This window comes from Micropterus dolomieu, linkage group LG13 (assembly GCF_021292245.1).
Source record: "Micropterus dolomieu isolate WLL.071019.BEF.003 ecotype Adirondacks linkage group LG13, ASM2129224v1, whole genome shotgun sequence".
In the NCBI taxonomy this organism is placed as follows: Eukaryota; Metazoa; Chordata; class Actinopteri; order Centrarchiformes; family Centrarchidae; genus Micropterus; species Micropterus dolomieu.
The window spans coordinates 19,153,867-19,178,597 of NC_060162.1; the positions used below are offsets into that span (position 1 = coordinate 19,153,867).

General features: G+C 41.8%; 1 protein-coding gene across 1 annotated transcript in view; it reads left to right on the plus strand.

Moving 5' to 3' along the window:
• Window positions 1-24,731, plus strand: part of tnksa (tankyrase, TRF1-interacting ankyrin-related ADP-ribose polymerase a) — a 106,349-nt gene that overhangs the window by 860 nt on the left and 80,758 nt on the right. Inside the window, exons 2-4 of the mRNA XM_046066230.1 lie at window positions 1,875-1,990; window positions 3,563-3,671; window positions 13,291-13,386. Coding sequence (XP_045922186.1) covers window positions 1,875-1,990; window positions 3,563-3,671; window positions 13,291-13,386 — 321 coding nt within the window. The remainder of the gene's footprint in view (window positions 1-1,874; window positions 1,991-3,562; window positions 3,672-13,290; window positions 13,387-24,731) is intronic.

Consider the following 24,731-nt stretch of genomic DNA (forward strand, 5'->3'; position numbering starts at 1 on the left):
GCAATTCCACATTTTGAGTTGGGGCTGTTGTAACTGTAATTTTCTTTAGAAAGCACTAGAAGATGGAAAGATGATTTGGATTTTCATTTGTTGAATGTGAAATTAACTTATAATTATGTACAGAAACATACCTAAAAATAATCTTAAATCAAGGAAGGGCTGATGTTGCAGTTTATGTGTATTTTTGTAAGCGTCAAACGTTGCTACTGCATAGTAAAAGGTCAACAGAAAGACATTACTGTAAAGAGTTGTTCCCAGACACTTTTTTATTTGCCAAAATAGCTTCAAAAGGGTTGCAAACATGGCTGCAACAAAACAACCAAGCTGGCTTCAACTCCTAGTTGAACCTGAGTCTGTACTTCTATAGAAGTGGAGTGTATTCATTTTTGCCTCGGGTGAGGTAGCAAAAAACACAGAGAAGACTCAATCATCTCAACAATAGATAAGATTAAAATTTTTCATTTTAATCTTCACGGTACTGGTTCACAAATCAGACAAGTCCACAGTTGTGAGAAGTGCTCATCTTAACTTCCGTTCCAGACTTCACTGTTTTAAATTCTTTCATCAGTGCAGATGGAAAAAAGAAATATTTGCACAACTGTGTAACATCTCAGGCCTTCCTATTCCTCAGTAGCTTGAATAAGAAGAGATTTTCTTGAGTCCCACGGTGCATTTGTAGTGAAGACATAACAAGCTTTACTTTTCCAAACAGCCGCTACAAGTGCCTTAACAAAAACAAAAGACGATTTCAAGTTAAGTTTTAATCATTAACATGAAATAGAAATCAAACTGAAAACAGATAACAGCAGAAGTAAATGAATCAGTTTTATCAGCATAAGTTACCAATTCAGAGTTTCTGAATATCTGTCAGAGTTTTGGATTATATTTAACCATGCACAAAAAATTTTAGGGACAGGGGTGGACGATATGGCAAAAATATCATCACGATTTATTTCAGGCAGGATCACGATTCACAATCTTATCACTATTCATTTTCATGTTTGTTTTTAAGACTGTTTTGTTGGTTTAAAAGAGAAAAATAACACTACTTTATTATTCATAGGCAATGTTGACTCATGATTCATTCAAACAACAAAGAACTGATTCATTTTGTTCTTATAACATTTTAAAGATTTTAAAATACATATTTTTGGACTTGGGCAAACATAAAGACAGGGCGTTTACTTACTGGCGTTTACTGTAGCCAATAGCCTGAATGTACATTACGCCCCTTCCCCGTCATGCAGACTCTGCTCTGTGCAGACTGGGTAGCTGGGCTCTCAGTGAGTGAACACTGTGGACAGACCGCGACCGAACACAGCTTCCGAGATAAAACGGCAGCTAGTCAGCGGTTACTTTAGCAACAAGTAACGTTAACACTTTCTGTTCATCAGCAACTTCTGTAAATCACAGAGAGTTGAGGCAGAGCAGCTGGGGGACATGGGGAACTTTAATGTTAATTTTATGACGCCCAACAGTTCCAGTGTTGCCTTTGTAGACAGCGGAGGACGCAGGCAGCGTGGCAGCTGACAGAGCAGCTGTCATCTGCGTGTGTAGCCGCTGAACTAAACTGATAGGTTGTGCACTGTAGCACGATCATAGACTGTATATAAAAAGAGCACGGTACTAAAGATCTCTTTGAAAAGGCAGATCGTGTAGACATTTGAATCGTTCATGATCTAATATCATAATATCGCACACTCCAGTTGCCCAAGTCCAGTTGCTCTTGATTTTAACCTTCGTTGGATCGCACACTCCGTTCAGTTGATGTAACCATCATCTCCTTGTTCCTACTTCTCTCCGTCCTTTCCCCAACTACCCCCCTCCCCCATCTCTCCACTTTAACCTTTAACCTATCTCCCTTCCTTTCCCAGGTTTTGGCCGGAAAGATGTGGTGGACCACCTGCTTCAGACAGGCGCTAATGTGCACGCACGGGATGACGGGGGTCTGATCCCGCTTCACAACGCCTGCTCATTTGGTCACTCCGAGGTGAGACTTAAACGGGCAACATTTTGATGGTGTATTTGTGTTAGAAGCGGGTTTATTTTGCCATGTAGTAATTCACAGTGGTGGAATGTGACTAATTTATTTTAATTTAAATCTATTTACTCAGGTACTGTACTTCAAATTCGAGATACTTGTACTTGACTTGAGTTTTTTCATGTTATGCAACTTACACTTCACAGCTTTATTTACTAGCTAATTACAGATTACACTTTTATTTTACCCTTACTTTTACCCTTGCTAAAGGTCCAAGTGTTCCTTTATGGATTGAGATAAACTTTTTCTTCAGCTAAGTAAACTGAAAAAGAAACTCTCAGATTAGTTATAAAATGCATCGTCACAAAGCTGAGAACAGCAGTTTTTCTGAGCTCATGAAAAGTTGACTTTTTACAGACGTGGATCTCATAGGACTGCGACACTCCAAACATATGATGATCTTTTAGAAAAGGATGCATTGCTGTAGATTAAACTACCAAATGGAGAAAATGAGCACCAACTTCAATATATACAGCAGTAATATTCATTTAGAAACCTCATAATAGAAAAACATTGACCAGGGACCATTTTACTGCAGAATGAGTACTTTTACTTTAGATACTTGAAGCACATTGTGCTGATAATACTTACATACTTTTTATTTATGTAAGGCAGGACGTTTTCTGTAGTGGAATATTTTCACAGTGTAGTATTAGTACCTTAGTATCTTCTTCCACTGGTATTTCAGAAAGCATTGCATACCTCACTTGTGTTATGCCTTCACCACAACTCTGAGTGTACTTGTATGATGAAAGGTGAAAAATGTATGCTACTTTTCCAATGTCCAGTTTTGTGCACAAGAATAGGTGTGGTGGTAAAATCCAGAATGGGTGCAGGGGTGTAGGTTTTACCCAGTATTTTGATATTCTGGTCCAGCCCATTCAGGATGATGTTTTGGAACATCTGAGACAGATGTGCTAATGCTTTTTGTCCCTTGTGGCCATTAACCCCAGCGATCAATCTAATGTTTACAATTTCAAATGTGTTGGAGGCTTTTTAGAACCTTCTCTGAGAGCACTTTGCAGCCTTGCCAGTGAAGCGCTGTGCTAATGTAGCTCGATGATTAGCATTGTGATGAGAGCACACACTGGCCAAACTGAAACCAGTCACTCAACCGCCTCCAAAAGTGGTCGTTTGCCTTGCTTTTGTGTTCTTTTGTTTTTGTTTTTGTTTTCAAGTGTGATTTGCAACTAAAAATGTTGTGGTGGGGTGGCAGTGCAAGGTTAGGTGTAGGGGTCTGGCTTTCAGATTGTGGAATATCTCAGCTGGAAAATGGAGGATTACTGTAAACCCTTCAAGTTGGGAACGAGTTGCTGCCTTAAGTGAAGGCGTGTCTAGGCATCTTTTCACGAGTGAGGGTAAGATGGGGTGTGGGATTGACAGACACAGAGGCGACGCAACTTTACTGCTTGATTAAGGTTTACCGGCTCAAGTAGGGGGAAAACTCCAATGTTGCTAAAAGCACCACCTTTTTTTTGGCAAATAAAGAGTAAATGAGGATGTTCTGCCTTTTGTTTCTAGGTGGTGTCCTTGTTGCTGTGTCAGGGGGCTGACCCCAATGCTCGAGACAACTGGAACTACACGCCACTCCATGAAGCTGCCATCAAGGGCAAGATAGACGTCTGTATTGGTAAGCTCACAAAAACGAAAGAATAAAGAGTCTGTCGTATGTACTAACTGATTTGCAGGACGTCTGATTGCACAGTGAACGTCGGAGAGTTAATGAAAAATCATGTAGTGGCATTTGGACTTTTTTTGTTTGCGTCTGTTCACATGCAACGCAAATTTTAATGTTGCAACACCTTGACCGCTGGACTACTCGCACAAGGGTTCACACACAACTCGATAACGTGAATAAACACAGCACGCCATTACTACAGCAAACTAAACATTTTGCTGTCATTTAGTTGCAATAAACAGATCAAACTGATGAAATAACTACATAAAGATGCCGATTTGTTAAACATATTAAGTTATGCTTTGTCAGGTATGTCAGCAAGCAACTTTAGAGTGGAGTTGGGATCGATCAGGGCTATGCTATGCTAAGTTCCTTAATAGTTAAGTACAACGATAGCTGGGATCAAGTGACAGACACACATTTTCTGAACTTACCCAGATGTTAAACTTCCTCGCTTACTTTTCTCCAAGCAGTCTCCTGATTTGTCCGGTCTGTATAAATAAGAAGTAGTCCCACAGAGATTCAAAAATTCCAAGTAAAAAGATAATAAAAGCAATTAACTCTGAGCTCCTCCTGCCGTTAAATGGCACCTTAACCTGAGCATAACCCAGTCAGGCTGCTGCTATTTATTTGCTCATAAGCTCTGGAGCTTCCTCGTAGCGTCACGTGCCCATCAGCGTTGAGACTGTCTGCTTGAGATAAAAATTTTGATCTCACACGGTAAAGCGCTGCACATGATTTTTTTGTGTGGTGGCGCCGGGGGCAGAGCTAGACTCTCAGCACAGTGGGAGCGGAACTTCATCAAGGGCCCCACCTGCTCCAAAGTCATTTAAACCAAGTTTACATGACCCTGGACTCACTCCAGAAGTCCACTGAGTCCGTCTGCTTCGCTGCTGACAGAGCTGATCACAGCCATTCTACTAAATGTTTGTGCTCACACCAGAAGCGCTGCAATGCGTCCCAGAAGCGTCCCAGCATCAAGCAGCACAGAGCAGATGAACTGGACAGGAACTCAGAAACGGCAGGGAATCCGGTCAATTTTCAAAATAAAATACCTGGTAAAATATCCGATCATTTATCAACAATAAACACAGCTAATTCAGACAAAAAAGAAACAATTTAACTACGTAGCCTACTTAATAATAGTAGAAGCTCAAAAAGCAAGCACTAATCAAAATCTAAACGTGTCTGCAAAATCCGGCAGGCAAAACGCTCTTATTCAGGCAAAATGCTCCCTGTGGTAGTTGCTAGATGCACCCGTCAAGACGATGAACGAAAGCGAGCCACAGAGAGCTTTGAAGAAGATAGTAGAAGCACAAAAAGGACACACCGTACTAAAAACAAGTCAACGTGGGGCAGGCTGCACGCTCCGCTGCTGAAAAACTTCTGAGAGGCTTCCATTGGACTTTGACGGCGCAAATAAACCCTTGCGCAGCCTACGTCCGTCCCTCAGAATTCCCATGATGCACGACGGGGAAGGGAGTTTTGTTAAAATGTATTAACAAGTTCACCATTTGTTTGAAATAGAAATGTTACTTTATGATTTATGTTTATTAAAATGTTTCTCCTTAGAATATAGTGCTTTTTGTTGAGAATTGTCATTCTTGTGGTGGTTTACCATTGAAACCATGAGTGAAGGGACTGTTTCATTTGATAAGAACTGCTGAATGTTGCCGGCGCATACGCTTGCAGCATAATAGTTCGTCCGCGTCCACATCAACAGAGCTAAACTGTACGGCCCACGTATGCGCACCCATGCACCCATGCTATCTCAGCTCATGGGTGGCGCACTTCGCATCGTGTTGTATGCGAAATCAACATTAACCGTGTAAACACAACAGAAGCAGAAAACACTAAACAGTGTCACAGGTTGCCACAATAGGTTGTTGTGGTAGAGCTGCATTGTTCTTGTGGGTGCCAAAGTCAGTGGTTCCTGAATGACACTGCTTAATATGTTTCATCTGTGGTGGTGAGGCTGTGGCAACGTTTTTAGATATTAAATTCTCTGTTGGTTTTAAAGTCTAATGTTTGTGGGTATATAAAATCTCCTTCCCGGCCCCTCCAAAGTCCCAACCTGCACTTCTCTATAATCACACAATAATTTTAGAGACTATAATAAACCACCCACAGACTGTACGCGATTATTTTCCATTAAGCATAAAGGAGCAAATAACCTGTATATTGCAATTACTGTGTTGCTGATTATTATAAGCCCACACAGGGGACACAGGGGCGTTGATTTCTTTGTCTTACAATATATGAGCGCCCCACCAACCAAGTTTTAATTTTCAAAAGTGAAACAGCACCACAGGCTCAGTTCAGAGAGGACATCAGCAGCAGCGGTTGGTCTTTAAAGGTGAAATGAAAAATACAGAGGCTGTATTACAGATCCCCGAGGACAATCTGAAGTAGACAAGATATGCCACTGCATGAAAACCGCCTGAGCACTAAGTTGTAGGATAATCTTTATGATCTTAATGGAAAAGTATTGCTCAGTGTAAGTGGTAATGGCAATGATAGTCGGCGTCACCTTGCTGCCAGCATCAGTCTGGGAAGCAACAAGGAGGAAACATTGCTCCAGTCATTTTTTTATTTCACTGTGATAGCTGCTGCAGAATGTCTGGGCCCTGAAAGACTGCATAGCAGCAGAGGGCTTTGTGGAGCTCTGATGATCACTGTGCACAAGCTTCACCCTTTGGCCAGGACTGAGACCAGTTATTGATTTATCTGTTATTACGAATGCCACTGAAATTGAGGTAAAGGAACTTCTCTCTATTGTCTTAGACTTCATTCATTCATGCTTGCTTTTGATTTTCAGTCTGAGCAGTGCTTCACACCACAAGCAGTTGAAAAGAACACTTTGGGAATAAGACAGAAAATCTAGACACTACAGAAACTTAACTTTAAACTTAGATGCTAGAATGATCTCCTGTTCCTGTATGACCAGCTCTATTTATAGCTTTGTTTAATTCAAGATGCCTGATTTAACAGCCTGAATGCCTCTCAGTTGGTTTGCTCTTAGTTCTGTACCAGCTTGTTGAAACCTCTCAATGGGCCTAAAAAGAAACAATGGCTCTTACAGAAAGATTAAAGTGATTAAAGAGAATCTGTGGCATTCTCTCAAACTTAGAACTTAGTTCAGTCCCCTCGTGTACAGATAGTCTGCCTCTCTCTACAGGGGGAAAAACGCTTTTTTAGAATTAAAATTCCTTTGATCTAAATTATTTTTTAATAGATTTTATGATTCATGTGGGCATCTTGTACAGTTCAGTTGGTGCTAGGCCAGTTCTCACAGCTGCATCAGCGTCTTCCACGATCACCCTCTTTTTATAACAGCTGACAGTGTGTAACGTCACCTTCTGTAACGTTATCATTGTGTCCATCGCCGGGACCATCTCATCACCTTGACGGCCTCCCATCTAAAGGCCCGTTTATACTCCTGCGTAGGGTCTACGTGCATACCTACGCCATGCATTTATACTTGTGCGTAGGTCTGTCTGTCATTCTGCAATTACACCCCCAAGCGCTAGTCGGCAGTAGCGCAGTAGGCGCACGTATACAATTTTACCCCCATTTACGTTAGCGGAGCGCTAAACCGGAAGTTAGCCTGCTTGGCCAGCAAAAGTCAACACAGTGGACGCTGTAGCGCTACTGCCGACTAGCGTTTGGGGGTGTAATTGCAGAATGACAGACAGACCTACGCACAAGTATAAATGCATGGCTACGTGCGTACCTACGGCTTAGGCTACGCACGTAGCCATGCATTTATACTTGTAGACTTGTAGACCCTACGCAGGAGTATAAATGGGCCTTAAGCCATGAACACCTTTGCTGTAGCAGGATGTGTTCACCATCAATTCTCTAATGGCATGTCGTTTGCAACACTATCAATATTTTCTAATTGGTTCGGGTCCTCTAATACTAAATAACTTCTGACACTGCTAAATTTGTCAGGTTTTCCTCAGCTGATTTCCAATAGCGGGACTTGAAACCCTGTAGTGTTCAACTCTTCCTCTTCCTCATTTTCATGAATGAAACCTGCCACAAGTGGAGCGAACAGGCAGCCTTACTTAGCAATTTAGGGGTGTTGATCATCCTCACAAACCGTGCACCTCTTCATGGACAGGTGGCATTCATCAGGTTGAAACAAACAGTTTTATGACCAATTTGCGCAGAGACTTTAGACTGAATCTGATAAAAAAGCAAGAGGGATAAAGAGTAAAAAAATACTAAAATGTTCTTGCTTGAGACCCATCGTCTTGGAGTAAGAGTCACCAGGCTTTGGAGGGAGCAGGCCATGCAGATAATGTTACGGTTGCTGCCACCTGTCATCCAAACACTCCACTGTCTGTTCTGAGGCCACACTGAATCTACAACAATGTTATTGGGACATATTGAGGCTTACCTCATTGTTCTGATTAGCCCAGCATTAAGCATGTTTGTGTGCCGTCTTGATGCACGATAATTATCGATCCGATATAATATCTGCAGATATGGGCATATTTTCACTATCATCATATCAGAAAATTATTTTTGGCCGATGAGAATCAAACAATGCTGTAACATGCGCCGCTGCTGTTGTCGAGCTCTGGGCGTTATGTTGCTGCGCCTGGATGTAGCCACGCAGATGCGGGTGCAGGCAGCTAGAGCCAAACAAACATGTTGTCAGGTTCGGACGTTTAGCACAGTTTCAGAAAAAGACATCTCTATTGCAATATGGCATCAGTCCTTCCCTCACTCTCTGCTGTGATGCACTACAGGTAAAAATGTACTAAATGTTAAGCTACATGGCACACTAAGCTTAACAGTTAGACTACAGATAGCTTTCAATTTAAGTTAGCTGGTTTGTACAAGTGGCTAATTGCCAAGCTTACGTTAGCTGTGCTTATATAAAACATAGAGGATGAGAGACTGTGGACAGAGCAGATTGAAACAAGGCTTTTTACACGCTTCTGCTTGTTAAACAGATGTATTGATGAAGCATTGTCTTTTTACTCTCGAAGGTTTTATTCCATGTAACTTACTCTATGCATTTACGTTACATTATAGGTCCCGCTAGATTATTATTGATTATATCCTTATAGAACCAGGTCTCGATCCCCATCCTAAAGTATAACTGACTGTGTTTCAATGAGGAGGAAGATTGTAGGACATTTTAAGCAATCCCAACCTGCCTTCTCTCGTCTAAAACACATGGTGAGGAGTTTGCTGGAGCAGTGTGAACAGCTGACTAGAGATATTAGCTCAGCCACAGCCCAGACCTGATCCCCTCCCCAGCCTTGTTTGTTATGCTTTAAAGCACATCCTAATGACTGAGGTTTTAGGACTACACCTGCTTTTATTTTGTGCAATAGAGCGCTCCCTGTTACAGTGCTTGCTACAGTTTGCAGCTTGAAAAATATATGGCGCTTGGTTGTTACGGTTTTGTTTGAAAATAAAATGTTGCACTGGCATGTGAGATATCCTCCCCTAAGTGAGATAATTTACTTATTTTTCAGGGGTGAATGTCTATGTCTACATTTGTAAAATGATACATTTTTGCAAATGTTGTTTGTCTTTTTTAATATCTGTTTCTACAAAAAAATGAGAGTAATAGGGTAGAAGTAGTACAGGATCGTGTATCCCTAGTACCGTTATGTCGGAGCTCTTCCACCTTCTGAAAAAACATCCGTGGCACATTTTGTGAAGCAAGAGGATGATAAATCTGTCATTCGCTATGGGTTCAAAAGGCAAACATTTTCAGAACACACAAACAATTTATGAGATACTGCAGCTACATGGGGAATGTTTTTCAGCATTCCCATACAACCGCAAGAAAACTGACTATGATGACTAAATATGTCGTGTGCATCATTTTTTTTGTGTCTGACATGATGTGAAACCAATGAATGTAGGAAAAAGTCTGATATGTATGTGGAAAATGGTCCAATAATGTTGACTAAACAAGACTTGTAGGGAAAGAGCTAAATCGCAGTGCAAAGAACTATATTATTTGTATAACAAATACAGTTTATAATTAAGGTTTCAACATGGTTATGATGTTTCCTTTTCTGTTTCTTTTAGAATATCTATTTTGAACCTTCACAAATCAAATAATGCAGCACAGGTGATTTAGATTTGATTCCATCAAGGAACTGCGTAGCAATGTTGCTTTGAGTGCTGAAAACAGTTCTCAGCTAGTCAGCATAAAGCTTTGTAACAATAGCCTTACAAATCCAGCATTATAAACTTTTTGGTGAGGTTAAACCACTCAGATGGACCTCCACAATGTGTCTTTTGTCCACTGGTTTGTTTTGTCTGGTGTTAACCAGAGGAGGAAAGCTGACTTTTGGTTTGCCATCCTAACTGCACAGCTAGAAGCAAGCCATGGCATGTAAACAAAAAACACATGGCCTCTTGTTGCTTGCTCATTGGACCGAGTTTTGGTAGCCTGTCAGCCTGCCAGGTTAGAGATTTGGCAGCAGAATAAGAGTCAAATCAAGTCTGATTCGACTGTAACTTCAGCTCAGCATGGTGGATGCTCTAAACTCTTCTCCGGTCTCCTCTGGACAACTTGAGTGAGAATTTAATCTCTCATTACCAGTCCTCTATCCCTCCAAGCTCAAAGTCTGGCAATGAAAATCTCATCAACAAACTTGGGGATAAGAAGATCTTGGAAATCCTAAGGCTGCCATACGATGGGCTGTGGGTTTAACAATAAATGGCAGTTCAGTGCTCTGTTTAACTGTGTCCCCACTTCTCCTCAGTGTACTTTTATTGGTTATTGATATGATCAGGGGCAACCGAGACTCCAGCCTTTCCCGGCTAACATTTGTTTTTGAATTTCTGAGGTGGAGGGGGACGATGTGATACAACAGTCAGTCTGGGCATTGCTACTGTATGTTCTGCTTCTTCTGCAGATGACAATGTTGTTTGGTTTTTGTAAACCACTTTTTGATTGCTGACATTTTTGAGTGCTGCATTAATACATTAATATTTGTCTCCTTATGCCCTAAAACCCCTGCTTTTCAAATACATTTTTTATCATGGGTCCATATTTTATTTATTTGGTGAAATTGTGAGATGCCTTGCTAAGGTGTTTTAGTGAACTCGCAAAGACATACAGTATGTTGCTTGTTTTGTACAACTATAACAGCCCAGAACTCAAAGATATTGAATAAATAATGTAAAACAGAGAAAGGCAGTGTAACCCTTACTTTTGTGAGGCCAAATGCAGGAAATTTTCCTGGATATATATCAGGGACAAATGAGTCTATTATATACAGTATATTATTTTTAAATATCGATCAACTAATCGTTTCAGCACTATTTGGTGTAGAGACATAAAAGTGGCAAAAAATGTCCAAATCTAAATTTAGACCAAGTAAAAGCCATACTTGCTGCTCAACAACTGTAAAGCAGCTGCGGTAAGTGTTCACAGACTGCATGACAATACACGCGTCTGCTCTTTGACTGTCGTTGTCTGCTGCTTTCGTCCTTCAGCAGCACTTTGTCCCCTTGAGTCACATTGTACACCACACCTCAGAGACAGGTTGAGAAGTTTATCCCAGTTTTGTGCCGTTACTTACTGATTGGATGTAGACATTGCAGATAGTCAGAAGATAACCATTTCAAATCTGACATTGTCCTGAAAACTAATCCTGTCCAAAAGAGGGATTTAGGTTGTTCAGAGAAGGATTTTGCAGGTATTACAGGCGAGCCATGTGCATTAGAAACAAAACTGAAAACGAAAAATTAGAAGTTGACAATTGCACATGAATCAGACACAGTGTCGCATGCCGGATTGGCAGATCTGTCAACCATTCTAAGCGTGTTGCGGTGTGGTTGTGCATCAGACTGCTTCCCTCTGCCTCACTATGGGCATATCTTTATTCTCTCACAGTTGGGTATCAGGATCCGTGTGTGTGTGTGATCTTTCCCGCGCGCTCGCGTGCATGTGTGTGGAGGATTGGTGCAGAGCTAAATCATATTTTTGTTGAGGGGCGAGTGGGTGACTAAGGTCTGCGTCAGTGCTGTGGCAGAGGCACGCACACATGCATGCGCATACACGTGCACGTACATACACACAACATTACATTACATGATCGTCTCCACTTCTACCCTCCTCTCTGCCCTGTTTGAGCAGGGTACTTTGAAGTGAACACAAGTCAAAGGGCATGTGCACAGGGAACTGTTCAGCTATCACAATAGTGGGAATCGAGGTGGAGAGGCAGGCGGTGAGGGTATTGACATTAGCCCCCTCAAAAGAGCCTATTTACAAAAAAACTGAGCACAGGTTGTTAACAGGAGTTTGTTATTCCGCTCATACCTGTTCGATAGTCACATGATTCTGCCCTCTCTCTTCCTTTCTTTCTTGTCTCCCGCCATTTCTCCTCTCCTCTGGTCTTCTCTCCTCTCTTCTTTCTCCTCCACCTTGTTTTTTTCTCCTCTTTTCTCCTCTCCTTCTCTTCTTTCTCCTCTCCTCATTCCTTCTCTCTTCTTTCCTTTCCTCTTCTCTCTTTTCCACTCCTCATTTCTTTTCTCCTCTCCTTTCTTCTTCCTTCTTTCTGCTCTTACTCTTCTTTCCTCTCCACTCCTCGTTTCATTTCTCCTCTCTTCTTCCTTCTCATCTCCTTTTCTTTCCTATCCTCTTCCGTCTCCTCTCCTATTTCCTCTTCTCTCCTCATGTTTCTTTTTTCAACTTCCTTCTCCTCTCCTCTTCTCTATTCTTGCCTTTCCCCTCCTCTCTTCCTTCTTTTCCTTCTCTTCTCTCCTCTCGTCTCTCCTATCTTTTCCTCTGTTTTTAGGACTTCCTGCTCTCTCTCCTTCTCTATCACCCAAACCAACATTCTTGTTTTGTTTTGCTCCCCCTCCCCTCTTTTTGTCCTCCACCTCTTCCATCCTCTCAGCCCCCCCCCCCCTTCTCCCCTCTCCCCTCTCCCCTCTCCTCTGCTCTCTCATCTTGCTCTCCGCTGCATCGCTCAGTCAGTCGGAGAGGCGAGAGTCTCTCCACTCGCACTGCCTGCCCGCCTCGTCGCTGCTGCTGCTTTGAATAGCTGTATCCACTCGTCTCTCCGTTCCTCACTCATTTTAATTTATTTTCTCAGCTTCCACCCCTCCTCCATGGAAGTGTGATGTGTTTTGTAGCTGGTCACGTAGCCGCTTTGTAAGGTCCGCTGTTTCCCTGGCGGTGTGGTGTAGCGTAGCTTTTGCTGCTCTTGTTGTGGCATGTCTGTTTACATCGGCAGCATGGCTCGCAGAGCAGGGGCAGCCAGGGGCAGCCGAGGGAGCAACGATGGCAACAGAGGAGGAGCAGCTGGAGGAGGAGGAGAAGAGAAATGTGAAGCAGAACGTGCTGAAGGGCTACCAGGGGAGCCAGGAGACCCAAGCAGAGGAGGAGGAACAGGAGGGATAGCAGAGGAGCAAGTAGGAGAAAAAGGAGGAGGTCCAGGAAGAGCAGTTTATGGAGCAGGATGTGGTTCAGCAGCAGGGGGAGGAGGAGGAGGAAGACTAGGAGGAGGTGTGTGTCAGGGAGTTTGCATGTCAGTCCAGGAGCTCAGCTACTGTCTGTGTCTGCCCTGTTGTTGTACAGTGCTACTGCAGCATGGAGCCGACCCCAACATCCGCAACACCGACGGCAAGTCTGCCCTGGACCTGGCTGAACCCTCCGCAAAGGCCGTGCTCACAGGTCAGTGTGCTGTCTGTAATTCTGTCTGTCAAATGCCACGCTCACAGGTCTGTCTTTCTCTCCACGGCTGGGATTCTGTTGCACATTGCTTCTGTTTGTTATACCTTTCCTGTTCTTAATTTGTTTGCTTTTTCTATTTTCCTGCATTTCCAGTTCTGTCTTAACGTTAACATGTTGTCCACACCTCCCAACATTTCATCATTTTTTTTCCCAAGGCTGCAGGCAGTATCTCCTTTTTTTCCCCCCCGTCAATCTATCATCCTGTGTTTTTGTAATGCTGTGCCGATCATCTACTCATTACGCTTGTTATTCAGTCTATGTGTCGAAGGCCATACACACATTGGCCACTACAACATATTTTGCCTTCCACCATCCAAGGCTGTAATCAGCAGTCAGAGGTATTTGTGTCTCTGCTTTCTTTTCTGTCCTAATTTTTCTTTATTTGACTCCTCTTCTGGCTGAGGTTGCACTTATTGATCAGCTACTCGATAAACTCGCCCTCTGTGTTGGATTTTTTGGTTTGCTTGCCTTTCTTTTATTCCTTGCTCTTTCTTTACAAAACAGAAGAATAACCAAAAAACGGCAGACCTTTCCTGAGGAGAAGTATTTTCTTTAATACAGCATGGTGCTGCAAACGAAGACAAATTGCAAATATATTTAAATGTAGTTGAGACTGTAAGAACCTCACACCTCCCAACCCATCCATTCTGTACTACTGTGGCCTCATGGGGAGCCAGGGAAAGCCGTCCCCCCAGAGCTTTAGTGACCAACATGGGACATTCAAACTAATTACTAGTTCTTTCATTGTTATAAGCTCTTAAAGGCAGCACGACTCATTACACCTACTCAGTCATAGAGGAACCACTGGGACACTGTTACAGCTTTTAAATGAGGAACTGTTTAAAAATATATATCTTTTAAATAAATTATTTTTAGTAATTTTTTTTCTCAATTTCTCCTTAGTTGGGCAGCTGGAAGCACAGACACAGAAAAAAACTTTCTGCAGGTTTTCCGGCCTGATTTTATGTTTTACAGCTTTCCGCTTTTGCAGATCAACACTTCTGATATTCACACTTATGCATGTGTATGTGTTGGTTGATGAGTTGTGAGTCCTTATCTCCCTTTTCCTTTTAGATGGGAAAGGTTGAAGACCTGGCTCTTGTTGAAGTAAATAGGTCCCGGTTTTGTTTGCGGTAGTGGAGGAATTTGAAATTTAAAATCCCTTTCTCTCTGTGGGTATTAACACAGGCTCTAAATCATTTTATGCAGAACCACTTCTGTGTTCACTTCATCAATTCCCCTTGTTAGGCCTCTGCGGTAAATGAGATAAACCTCAAGATATTACAGCGAGGAGCTGCGTGGTGTCAAAATGTGTGGAGGAATTTCACCGCTGTCCCTTGTGAAAACTGATTGTCCTTTCCAGCTATAACTGAAATGAGGTTTGGTGCTAGAATTATTGAACATATGTTACAGTTAGCCCCTTCACCCCATCTCAGTATTGCCGATGATGCAAGTTTTACAATGTAGTTGTCATTGAAATGCAATTTATGAGTAGCAAAACTAGAAGATTTAGCAGTTGATCTTAGTCTATATGTGATAGAAAATGTTTAGACACTTACGTGTGTGTGTGTGTGTGTGTGTGTGTGTGTGTGTGTGTGTGTGTGTGTGTGTGGTAGCCAATGTAATGACACTATGAAGAGGAACAGAATTCAGACCAGAGGTCTGAATGTCCAGAGGTCCATGTGTTGAACTGGGGGTTATTGTAGTTTTACCTGCTTCCCAGCAGTCGGCAGCTCAAGGAGGCAATTAAATTATTTAAGCTACTTTTTCTCAGTCAAATCTGAACCCAGAAATGTGATTTTTTTACATTCAGTCTGACTTACACATTCTGGGGCTATCATTATCTTTAACGTCCAAATGTGTATCCATGTATAAAAATCTTTAAATCTACTGCTACTAAAAAAACAGAAGCTTGTTATAACCACAGAACTTGCCTGAGAATTATCGCGTTTTTAAGTTTTCTTCATAATCACACTGCGAACAGGAACTGCTAATGGCTAATTCGGCATACTTTTAATGTTGCCAAATTTCCAAAATGTAAATAAATGTAGGCCAAAAAAAAAATCAGCATGGTTGCCTCCGTTTTGTCTGAGGGTGGACTATGGGGTGGACCCACAGTGTCAGACTTTAAAAGCCCATGTTTTGGTCTCCTGGCCAAACACTTGACCAATCACACACAGCCATACAGACAGGGCTAATGTGTGAAGTAATCTACCTTTTAAGCCATCAACTAGGCACATGACGCATATCCAAGTCCCATTTAACACTTTTTGTGTCTCTTTACCTAAGAAAACCTACTGAAACTACCTTAAGCTTGTAGCAGCTGCCTTTACACATTACATTCATTCATGAGACAGGTTTATTCCCTGCTCAAAGTTAGGCAAAGGTAGCACATGACCAGTGACCTATTCAACTCTGATTTATTTTTAAAATGGAAATACATTTTAAGCAGATGTATGATGCTCCATCTGCCTACTGTAAAAATCTTAAACCTCTTTAATGCAAAAAGTGATTGAGTATTAATTAATGAATTGGTTTTAATTTTCAGAAAATTGGGGCTGTAATAGACATTCTTCAAGACTTTTGAATGTGTCATAGTAGGAAAAACAGATGTGTAATTAATACTGTTAATGATGGCTCTGGCCATTTAGATGAATTATTAAGCCATGCCAGTGAACCGGCATGCACAAGACTAAGACCCTGGAACTGGAGCTCTTTAATTAAGGTTATCAATTATACCAGTGCTTTTTCCTGCTGTGACATGCCATAATGTCTTCTGTGAAAAGGGCCTATTAGAAGGTCGCCAAATGATACAGATAGTTAAAAAAACACCAAATGTGACTTAATGCTTGTTTCACTAAGCCTCCAAAAGAAGCAGATGGGTGCATTTTGAAATTTTATTGAAAAAGACAACAACGAGACATTTACAAAGACCGCTTAATGTCATCTTCTCTTTTTCAACATCTGCTGTTTCCAGAGGCATCCATCGATGCGTTGAGGTGAAAATCAGCAGTTAACAGAGAAACTAGTTGATCCATAACACCATCTGACTCTCCCCTCCATCACCGGGCCCTTCCTCTTGCAGGGGTGGTTCTGTATTCTGTCTGTGGTTCAGATCTGACAAATTTAACTCATCTTGTTAGTAACATGAATTATTCCCGCACTAATAAACTTCTTCTTTTCACCCAACGCCACCTTGGAGTGATTCCACTTTTGTAATTACTGTCGGAAGTGATGGATGTAACGCAGTGATCTTGAAGAGCCTGTATAACCGTGTAAATTTGCTGTCCCCTCAAAATAACACATCACACAGCCATTGATGTCTAAACCGCTGGCAACAGAAGTGAGTACACCCTTAAGTGAAAATTGAGCCCAGTTAGCCATTTTCCCTCCCCGGTGACATGTGACTCGTTAGTGTTAGAAGGTCTCAGGTGTGAATAGGGAGCAGGTGTGTTAAATTTGGTGTCGCTCTCACACTCCCTCATACTGGTCAGTGGAAGTTCAACATGGCACCTCATGGTAAAGAACCAAGGGGATAAGCCGGAGATCAGACAGTGAAGCCGACCAAAGCCTGCACGGAGGGATCCATGTAGGCCCAAAAATGACGTCAAAACCCTGTGATACCCCATTGCACATGAGAGATGTAACCGTATTGCTTAGATTATAAGCTCTCAGCAATCTAAAAAAAACTATACAGCGATCAGTGACGCTGCATTGGTGTTTGACAGGTGAGCCTCGTAGGTGGGCTGATTAATCAGTGACGATCCGATTCAGACAAACACACTGAGCCATGAGACTTTTTGTTGGCGCAGCTATGCAGCTACCAGAATTACGGTGTCTCTGCCGTAAACCCCGGTTATGCTGCGCGATCATGCGCAGTAGACGCTGGACCAGTAGTATTTTATTGGTCCAAAAACTGGCTTCACTGCTCTCCATTCAAATCAGCGAGGTGGCTTCGTCCAGTAATATACTGTCTATTCAAAGAACTCTCTGGGGATATGAAAAAAAAGAATTGTTGCTCTTCATAGGAGCTGTGGCTCAGGAGGTAGAGCGGGTTGCCCGTTAATCGGAAGGTTGGCAGTTCACTCCCCGGCTCCTCCAGGCTGCATGTGGAAGTGTCCTTGGGCAAGGTACTGAACCCCGAATTTCCCCTGGAGGCTGGCGGAGTATAAAGATGGCCTAGGCTATAAGAAGATTGCCTAGACCCTGTGGCCAAAACCATACAGCGGTTCAACATGTACCTGGAGGTGGGACATTTTTTTTCTGAATTTCTGAATGGGAAGGTGAGCCCCTTTCTGGGGGGCGGTGGGTGGCTGCCCCGGGGTGGGCAGGAAAAGTTCTGGAAAATAATGGTGGCCACACAAAATATTGACACTTTTGGCCCAATTTGGACATTTTCACTTAGAGGTGTACTCATTTTTGTTGCCAGTGGTTTAGACATTAATGGCTGTGTGATGTGTAATTTTGAGGGGACTGCAAATTTACACTGTTATACAGGCTTTCACTCATTACTTTACATTGTAGCAAGTGTCATTTCTTCAGTGTTGTCACATGAAAAGATATTATCAAATATTTACAAAAATGTGAGGGGTGTACTCACTTTTGTGACATCCTGTATATAATTGTATGTATTTGGAGCCTCTGTAAAATCTTCAGTTCTTCTTACAGTGACACCCTGCATGAGCCCTTTTCCCCCTGTCTTATATGTTCTGTGTCTATGATTTAGAGGTTCTGCTCCATTCCTCATCACTGCCTCCTCAGGCCAGCACAGCTTTCCGCTTCAGTCTGTGGTGATGGAAGTTTATATTGACCCATAAATTAGCACCACTGCCCTGCCACATCCAACAAACTCCTCTCAAATGATAGACTCTGTTCCCTCTTGGCTGGAGATGTGGAACGGATAGACGGAGAAGTTTTTGTAAAAAAATTTTTTAAAGCAGCTTCAAACACCCCTCTCAATGCAATTTAATATTACAATTTGTTTGTTTTTTTGTCATACAGTTTGTTTTCCTGATCAGGGTGAACATATGTCAGACCAGGGCAGCCTGCCGGTGGTGTTGATTATCAGGTATTTTTTCATACCTTCAGACGCTCCCTAGATATCCCTTTTTGCACACACAACCAGGGAATTCTGGACTTTAGTTTATCGTATTAGACACCCTTATTCACACCACACCAGGGGCAGACTCCATGCACAACTGTACTTCCTGCAGAGATTTGGATGACAAAGGCCTGGGCAGTTTGCCTCTCAAAAATGTTTGCAGTATACAGTACGTACAATAACCGTAAGGACGGGCTCATCCAAATTAGTATGTATAGTATTACCTGTCAGAATCTGCTGTTGCAATATCAGTAGCACAATAAAAAAGCAATTAACTCTGAAAGAAACCTGGAGGTAAAACTCTCCTCTATACTCTATTTTGCTTTTGTAGTGTAAAAGCTTAGAGAGTTACAAGTTAGCTATATTGTTCCTTATCAGGTTACAAAGGAGGGCATGCACAGATTTGCTATGAGATTAGCTTATCGCTAAATGGTCACTGGTTCCTAGAGCTAAAAATCGGACGTTCCATGGTACACAGCTTTTATCAGATGTTGTAGTGAAGCTGGTCTGGTTAGACCTGATTTATAGTCCTGCGTCAGTGTGGAGCAAGTTGAGGAATGCCAGACACATTTGCATTTTGTGATCAAGCAATGCCATTTTCAGTACAGCCACTGCTCTTTGAGAGACTGTGCATTTTGGTTTGCCTTTATAATCACTTATGCGCCACACACTCAGCCAATGTTTTCATGGACCAAGTATTTGACAGAATTCCTTTAAAGCCAGTGTACACTGATCTTAAATCAAATTTTTCTGAACAGTGGCTTCTGTGGTGGTGGTGGTGAGTTCAGGGGCTGGATTATGCTAGAAAATAACAATAAATATATAATAATAATAATAAAAAAAAATATTAATAGTTCGTTCACACCAACTGCCAACATAAATTTTTTTCCAAGGTTCCTGCACCAATGTGAGAGATTTAGCAAAAGCTAGAAATATCCCAAATATCAGACTGCAGATGAGTGATTGAGATAAACACACATTAATTATTTGAAAAGCTCCAGAAGATCTAACTTAGGAAACAACGGGATCACCAGGAGGATTTTTCTTTTCATCCGTCTTTCCTGTCGTTGACAATTGATCTTCCTCTGGCCGGAAGGCAGCGATTAGGACACTTTCATCAAGTTGTTTCTGCCCTTGACGGTTCTTTCTCCTCTCCCCTCATCTCTCCGCTGCTTTCTTTCTTCACTCATCAATTACGATGTTGTTTAATGAGCTTGCAAGCACAGCGTGTACTCCATCCACCCCTCATCCTTTAAATCTCTGACAGTAACATGATTCCAGTGTTAATAGGGGTGGTGATGTTGTATTGGATAAAACACATGCCCTTGGTGTGAGAGACCCAGGTTTAATTTCCCACTGTGATACATCCACCAGTGTGCCCCTGAGCACGACACTTGACCTGTAGTTCCTCCAGAGGCGTGCAACCTCTGACATATATAACAGTTTAAGTCGCTTATCCATGTGTACTTCTTAGAAGTACACTTAGATATGCTGGTGCATCAAAGACATTCATCATGGGTATTCAGTGTTGCAAGGTGGAGGTTGGGGATTGACATTGCTGTCAAAATATAGTCAACTTATCTTTAGCAGTAAGGCTGTTTGTCCACTAAATTTCAGCAAAACTCTTTAAGATCCTACTAACAAACCGACTGGTGAAACATAAGCTCTGTGAGACTGTTTGAATTGTTTCTGGATTTAAGCGCTCATTATTGATTTTGTCTGCATCTTCGGTATTAAGCTCCCACAGCTTTGTTTGTTTTTGTGTCAAATAGGCACAAACTGTGTTAGGACTTGGCGGTATTAAAAAAAATGAGATTTTTTTTCAAAGAACCACCTGTAGAAGAAAAAGATGATTCATAGATGCAGTTACTTCAGCCTCAGGCTAGATGACAGAGTGAGTGACAGGTGCATGGGTTGAACTTTGAGCCACTGAGGAGGAGGAGGAGGGTGTGACTAACACTACACTTATTCCACAAAGGTGAAATGTTGCATATTGTTTTTTGTGTTGAGACAGAAAGTACTGTTCAAAGTATTCACAACTTTGATTATAAGAAACAAAGAACATTGCATGATAAATGGAAGCAGTCAACAGGAATGTCCTGGATTTTAGGTAAAAAGGCTAAAGGTTTACAGCCATGCTAACGGCTGACATGCTCGTGATGAAACTGAATTGCTTCATTTGTCTAGAGAAGGGTGGTAAAACAATCTATTATTGTTGTATATTTAACATTTGTGTTTTTAGATGCCTTTAAAAAACACCATTTCCCATAACTGCTAGACCTTTGTGAGGTGAGGGCCTGAAGTTAGCTCAGACATCGTTAATAAATAAAAGCAGTAGGACAGAGAGGAGCAAAGGCTGTAAACGTTTTTTTTGGACAGCAAAGATCACAGCAAAAAAATTGCAAATATCACTCAAGAAGAGAGCATTGGTAAGATGCGCTGTAGTTTTTTATGTTCTCACCACTTTGTTAAAATCATGAGGTTTTCAGTGTCTGGGAACAGCAGTAATCGATGCTGATTTGTCTTAAAATATGAAAAGTAAATCCCAGGAACATGCTTCAATTCTTTAGAAAGACTAATGCTGAATGAGAGATTGCATTGAGTTACAGAAGCTAGTGGAACGAAGGCTAGCCTAGAATTGACGTCCTGACTTTGGCTCTCTAGCAGGACTTCAACTAATGATTATCAATAATTAATCAGTCAGTTTTATAGTGTCAGAAAATGGTAAAAAAAAAAGTTTTCCCCAGAGATTAACTTGATGTCTTTAAATTGCATGATTTATTTGACAAACAGTCCAAAGTTAATCCAATTTATGGTGATATTATAAAGCAGAGAAAAGCAGCAAATCCTCAAATATTCTTTAAAAATTTTTTTTTTCAAAATTGTGAATTCTCTTTTGCCTGAATGCACCAATAGAAAGTGACTTGAGAACAATGGGTTTTGGGATGCTGACGATACCAAGCTACAAACGGTGTACCATATGCAAAACAAGGGTGCATTTCTGAGCTCCTTTTTGTCTGGGTCTTTGAAGTGAGATAACATTGTCTCATGCATTTGGTCTTTAAATGTGGTCTTTGAAGGAGACTGACCCTTGAGTTGGTAGGTAGGTAGGTTTATTGTCACAATATAGCAAGTTATAGAGTGAAATTGAGTTTTGTAACTCCCTTCTGCTACATAGCAGACAATATAAATTATTACAGAATCAATTATAAAAAATGATAAACAGAAATAAACTATAATCAATGGAGCAGTGCTGAGGATGAATTTAAGTTTAAGAGCCTGATAGCTTGGGGGGGAAAAAAGCTGCTCTGCAGTCTGGTGGTGCGGAAGCAGAAACTTCTATATCTCTTCCCAGAAGGCAGCAGGGTGAACAGGCTGTGGCTGGGTGGGTACTGTCCTTTAGTATCCTTTGGGCTCTGCGTAGGCACCTCACCTCACCGATATCACTGATGCTCGGGAGATGGGTACCAATGATCTTCTGAGCAGTTTCAATCACCCGCTGCAGAGCCATCCGGTCCTGGGCCGTGCACATCCCATGCCAGTTTGTGATGTTTCCAGTCAGTATGTTGCTCCTCTGTAAAAGCTGACAAGAACTTGGCGTGGGAATTTGGCCTTCTTAAGCTTCCTTCTGAGTTGGTACTTGGTGTTCCATTTGGCTGCTGCATGCAACTTGTTATGTAGTGGCAAGGGTGTGGAAATTGGCTTAAATGGAGTACAGGCGGTGCATGAGGCATCAGGGATGCTGTTGAATCTCCATCAGCAGATAGTAAAACAACACCAGGAGGGTGGAGATGCAGTGATCAACTTAAATCTTGTTGGCAAGTTGGCAGAGACACTACAGAACCTTGAGTGGATTCATCCTCATATTCATTATTGCTACATAATAAGATGGAGAGAGAGAAACACTGGAAGGGATTAACAGAGACGGAAGAGAGACTAGCAGAGACAGAGAGAGTGAAAAACAGAGTCCATTAGCTGCTATTAATTACCTCTGATTGGTATTCACAGACTAGCTGCTTCTGAGCCTCAGAGATCAATTCTCCACTCTGGACCTCAGTCCACGCACACACGCACACACGCGCTTTTTCCTTTGGCCCCTCTTATTTTAACTCTTAATCACACTTTTGCACACAAATTCCCTTTTGGATTTAATTTACTTTACAGCTATTACTAATATTATTACGAAAATAAAATGTTACTATGTGAATTCTGACATTTGTTTCATCATAAAGGCTGTGTCATGTTTGATACTAAGTCACAGTGGCTAGAAATGACACATATACAGTAAGCAGAGTAGAATTATGAAGATATGTTTTCTTGTTTATACGAACAAAATAGCTTAATTTCAGTGTGTCACAGTGTCAGATTTAAGGGGATCTATTGGCTGAAATTAAACATGATATATTTTTATGAGATTGATGATAAACACCTGAAAATAAGAATTGTTGTATTTTCCATACCTCAGTATGAGCCCTTTATATCTACAGATACAGATAGAGTGGGTCCTCTTCTACGGAGTCTGCCATGTTGCACCGCCATGCTTCTACAATATCCCAGAAGGGACAAACCAAGCGTTGGCTCTAGAGAGGGCAGTTATTGTTTTTTTTGGGTTTCAAAGCCGCCAACACTCTTGGAACAGGAGGGTGAGGCGAGGGGTTTTCTGTTGATTGCAATCTGCAACCTCACCGGTAGATGCGACTAAATCCTATACACTGGACCATACAGGTGCTGGTCATATAATTAGAATATCATCAAAAAGTTGATTTATTTCAGTAATTCCATTCAAAAAGTGAAACTTGGATATTATATTCATTCATTACACAGACTGATATTTCAAATGTTTATTTCATTTAATTGTGATGATTAAAACTGACAACTAATGATAATCCCAAATTCAGTATCTCCAAAAATTAGAATATTACTTAGGATTTTTAGAAATGTTGGCCAACTGAAAAGTATGAACATTAAAAGTATATAAATGTACAGCACTCAATACTTAGTTGGGGCTCCTTTTGCCTGAATTACTGCAGCAATGCGGCGTGGCATGGAGGCACTGCTCAGGTGTTATGAGAGCCCAGGTTGCTCTGATAGTGGCCTTCAGCTCTTCTGCATTGTTGGGTCTGGCGTATCGCATCTTCCTCTTCACAATACCCCATAGATTTTCTATAGAGTTAAGGTCAGACGAGTTTGCTGGCCAATTAAGAACAGGGATACCATGGTCCTTAAACCAGGTACTGGTAGCTTTGGCACTGTGTGCAGGTGCCAAGTCCTGTTGGAAAATGAAATCTGCATCTCCATAAAGTTGGTCAGCAGCAGGAAGCACTTCATGCTTCCTGCTGCTTCCTGGTAGACGGCTGCGTTGACCTTGGACCTCAGAGAACACAGTGGACCAACACCAGCAGATGACACGGCACCCCAAACCATCACTGACTGTGGAAACTTTACACTGGACTTCAAGCAACGTGGATTCTGTGCCTCTCCTGTCTTCCTCCAGAGTCTGGGACCTTGATTTCCAAAGGAAATGCAAAATTGACTTTCATCAGAGAACATAACTTTGGACCACTCAGCAGCAGTCCAGTCCTTTTTGTCTTTAGCCCAGGAGAGATGCTTCTGACGCTGCGTCTTGTTCAAGAGTGGCTTGACACAAGGAATGCGACAGCTGAAACTCATGTCTTGCATACGTCTGTACGTGGTGGTTCTTGAAGCACTGACTCCAGCTGCAGTCCACTCTTTGTGAATCTCCCCCACATTTTTGAATGGGTTTTGTTTCACAATCCTCTCCAGGGTGCGGTTATCCCTATTGCTTGTACACTTTTTTCTACCACATCTTTTCCTTTTCCCTTCGCTTCTCTATTAATGTGCTTGGACACAGATCTCTGTGAACAGCCAGCCTCTTTAGCAATGACCTTTTGTGTCTTGCCCTCCTTGTGCAAGGTGTCAATGGTCGTCTTTTGGACAGCTGTCAAGTCAGCAGTCTTCCCCATGATTGTGTAGCCTACAGAACTAGACTGAGAGACCATTTAAAGGTCTTTGCAGGTGTTTTGAGTTAATTAGCTGATTAGAGTGTGGCACCAGGTGTCTTCAATATTGAAGCTTTTCACAATATTCTAATTTTCTGAGATACTGATTTTGGGGTTTTCATTAGTTGTCAGTTATAATCATCAAAATTAAAAGCAATGAACAC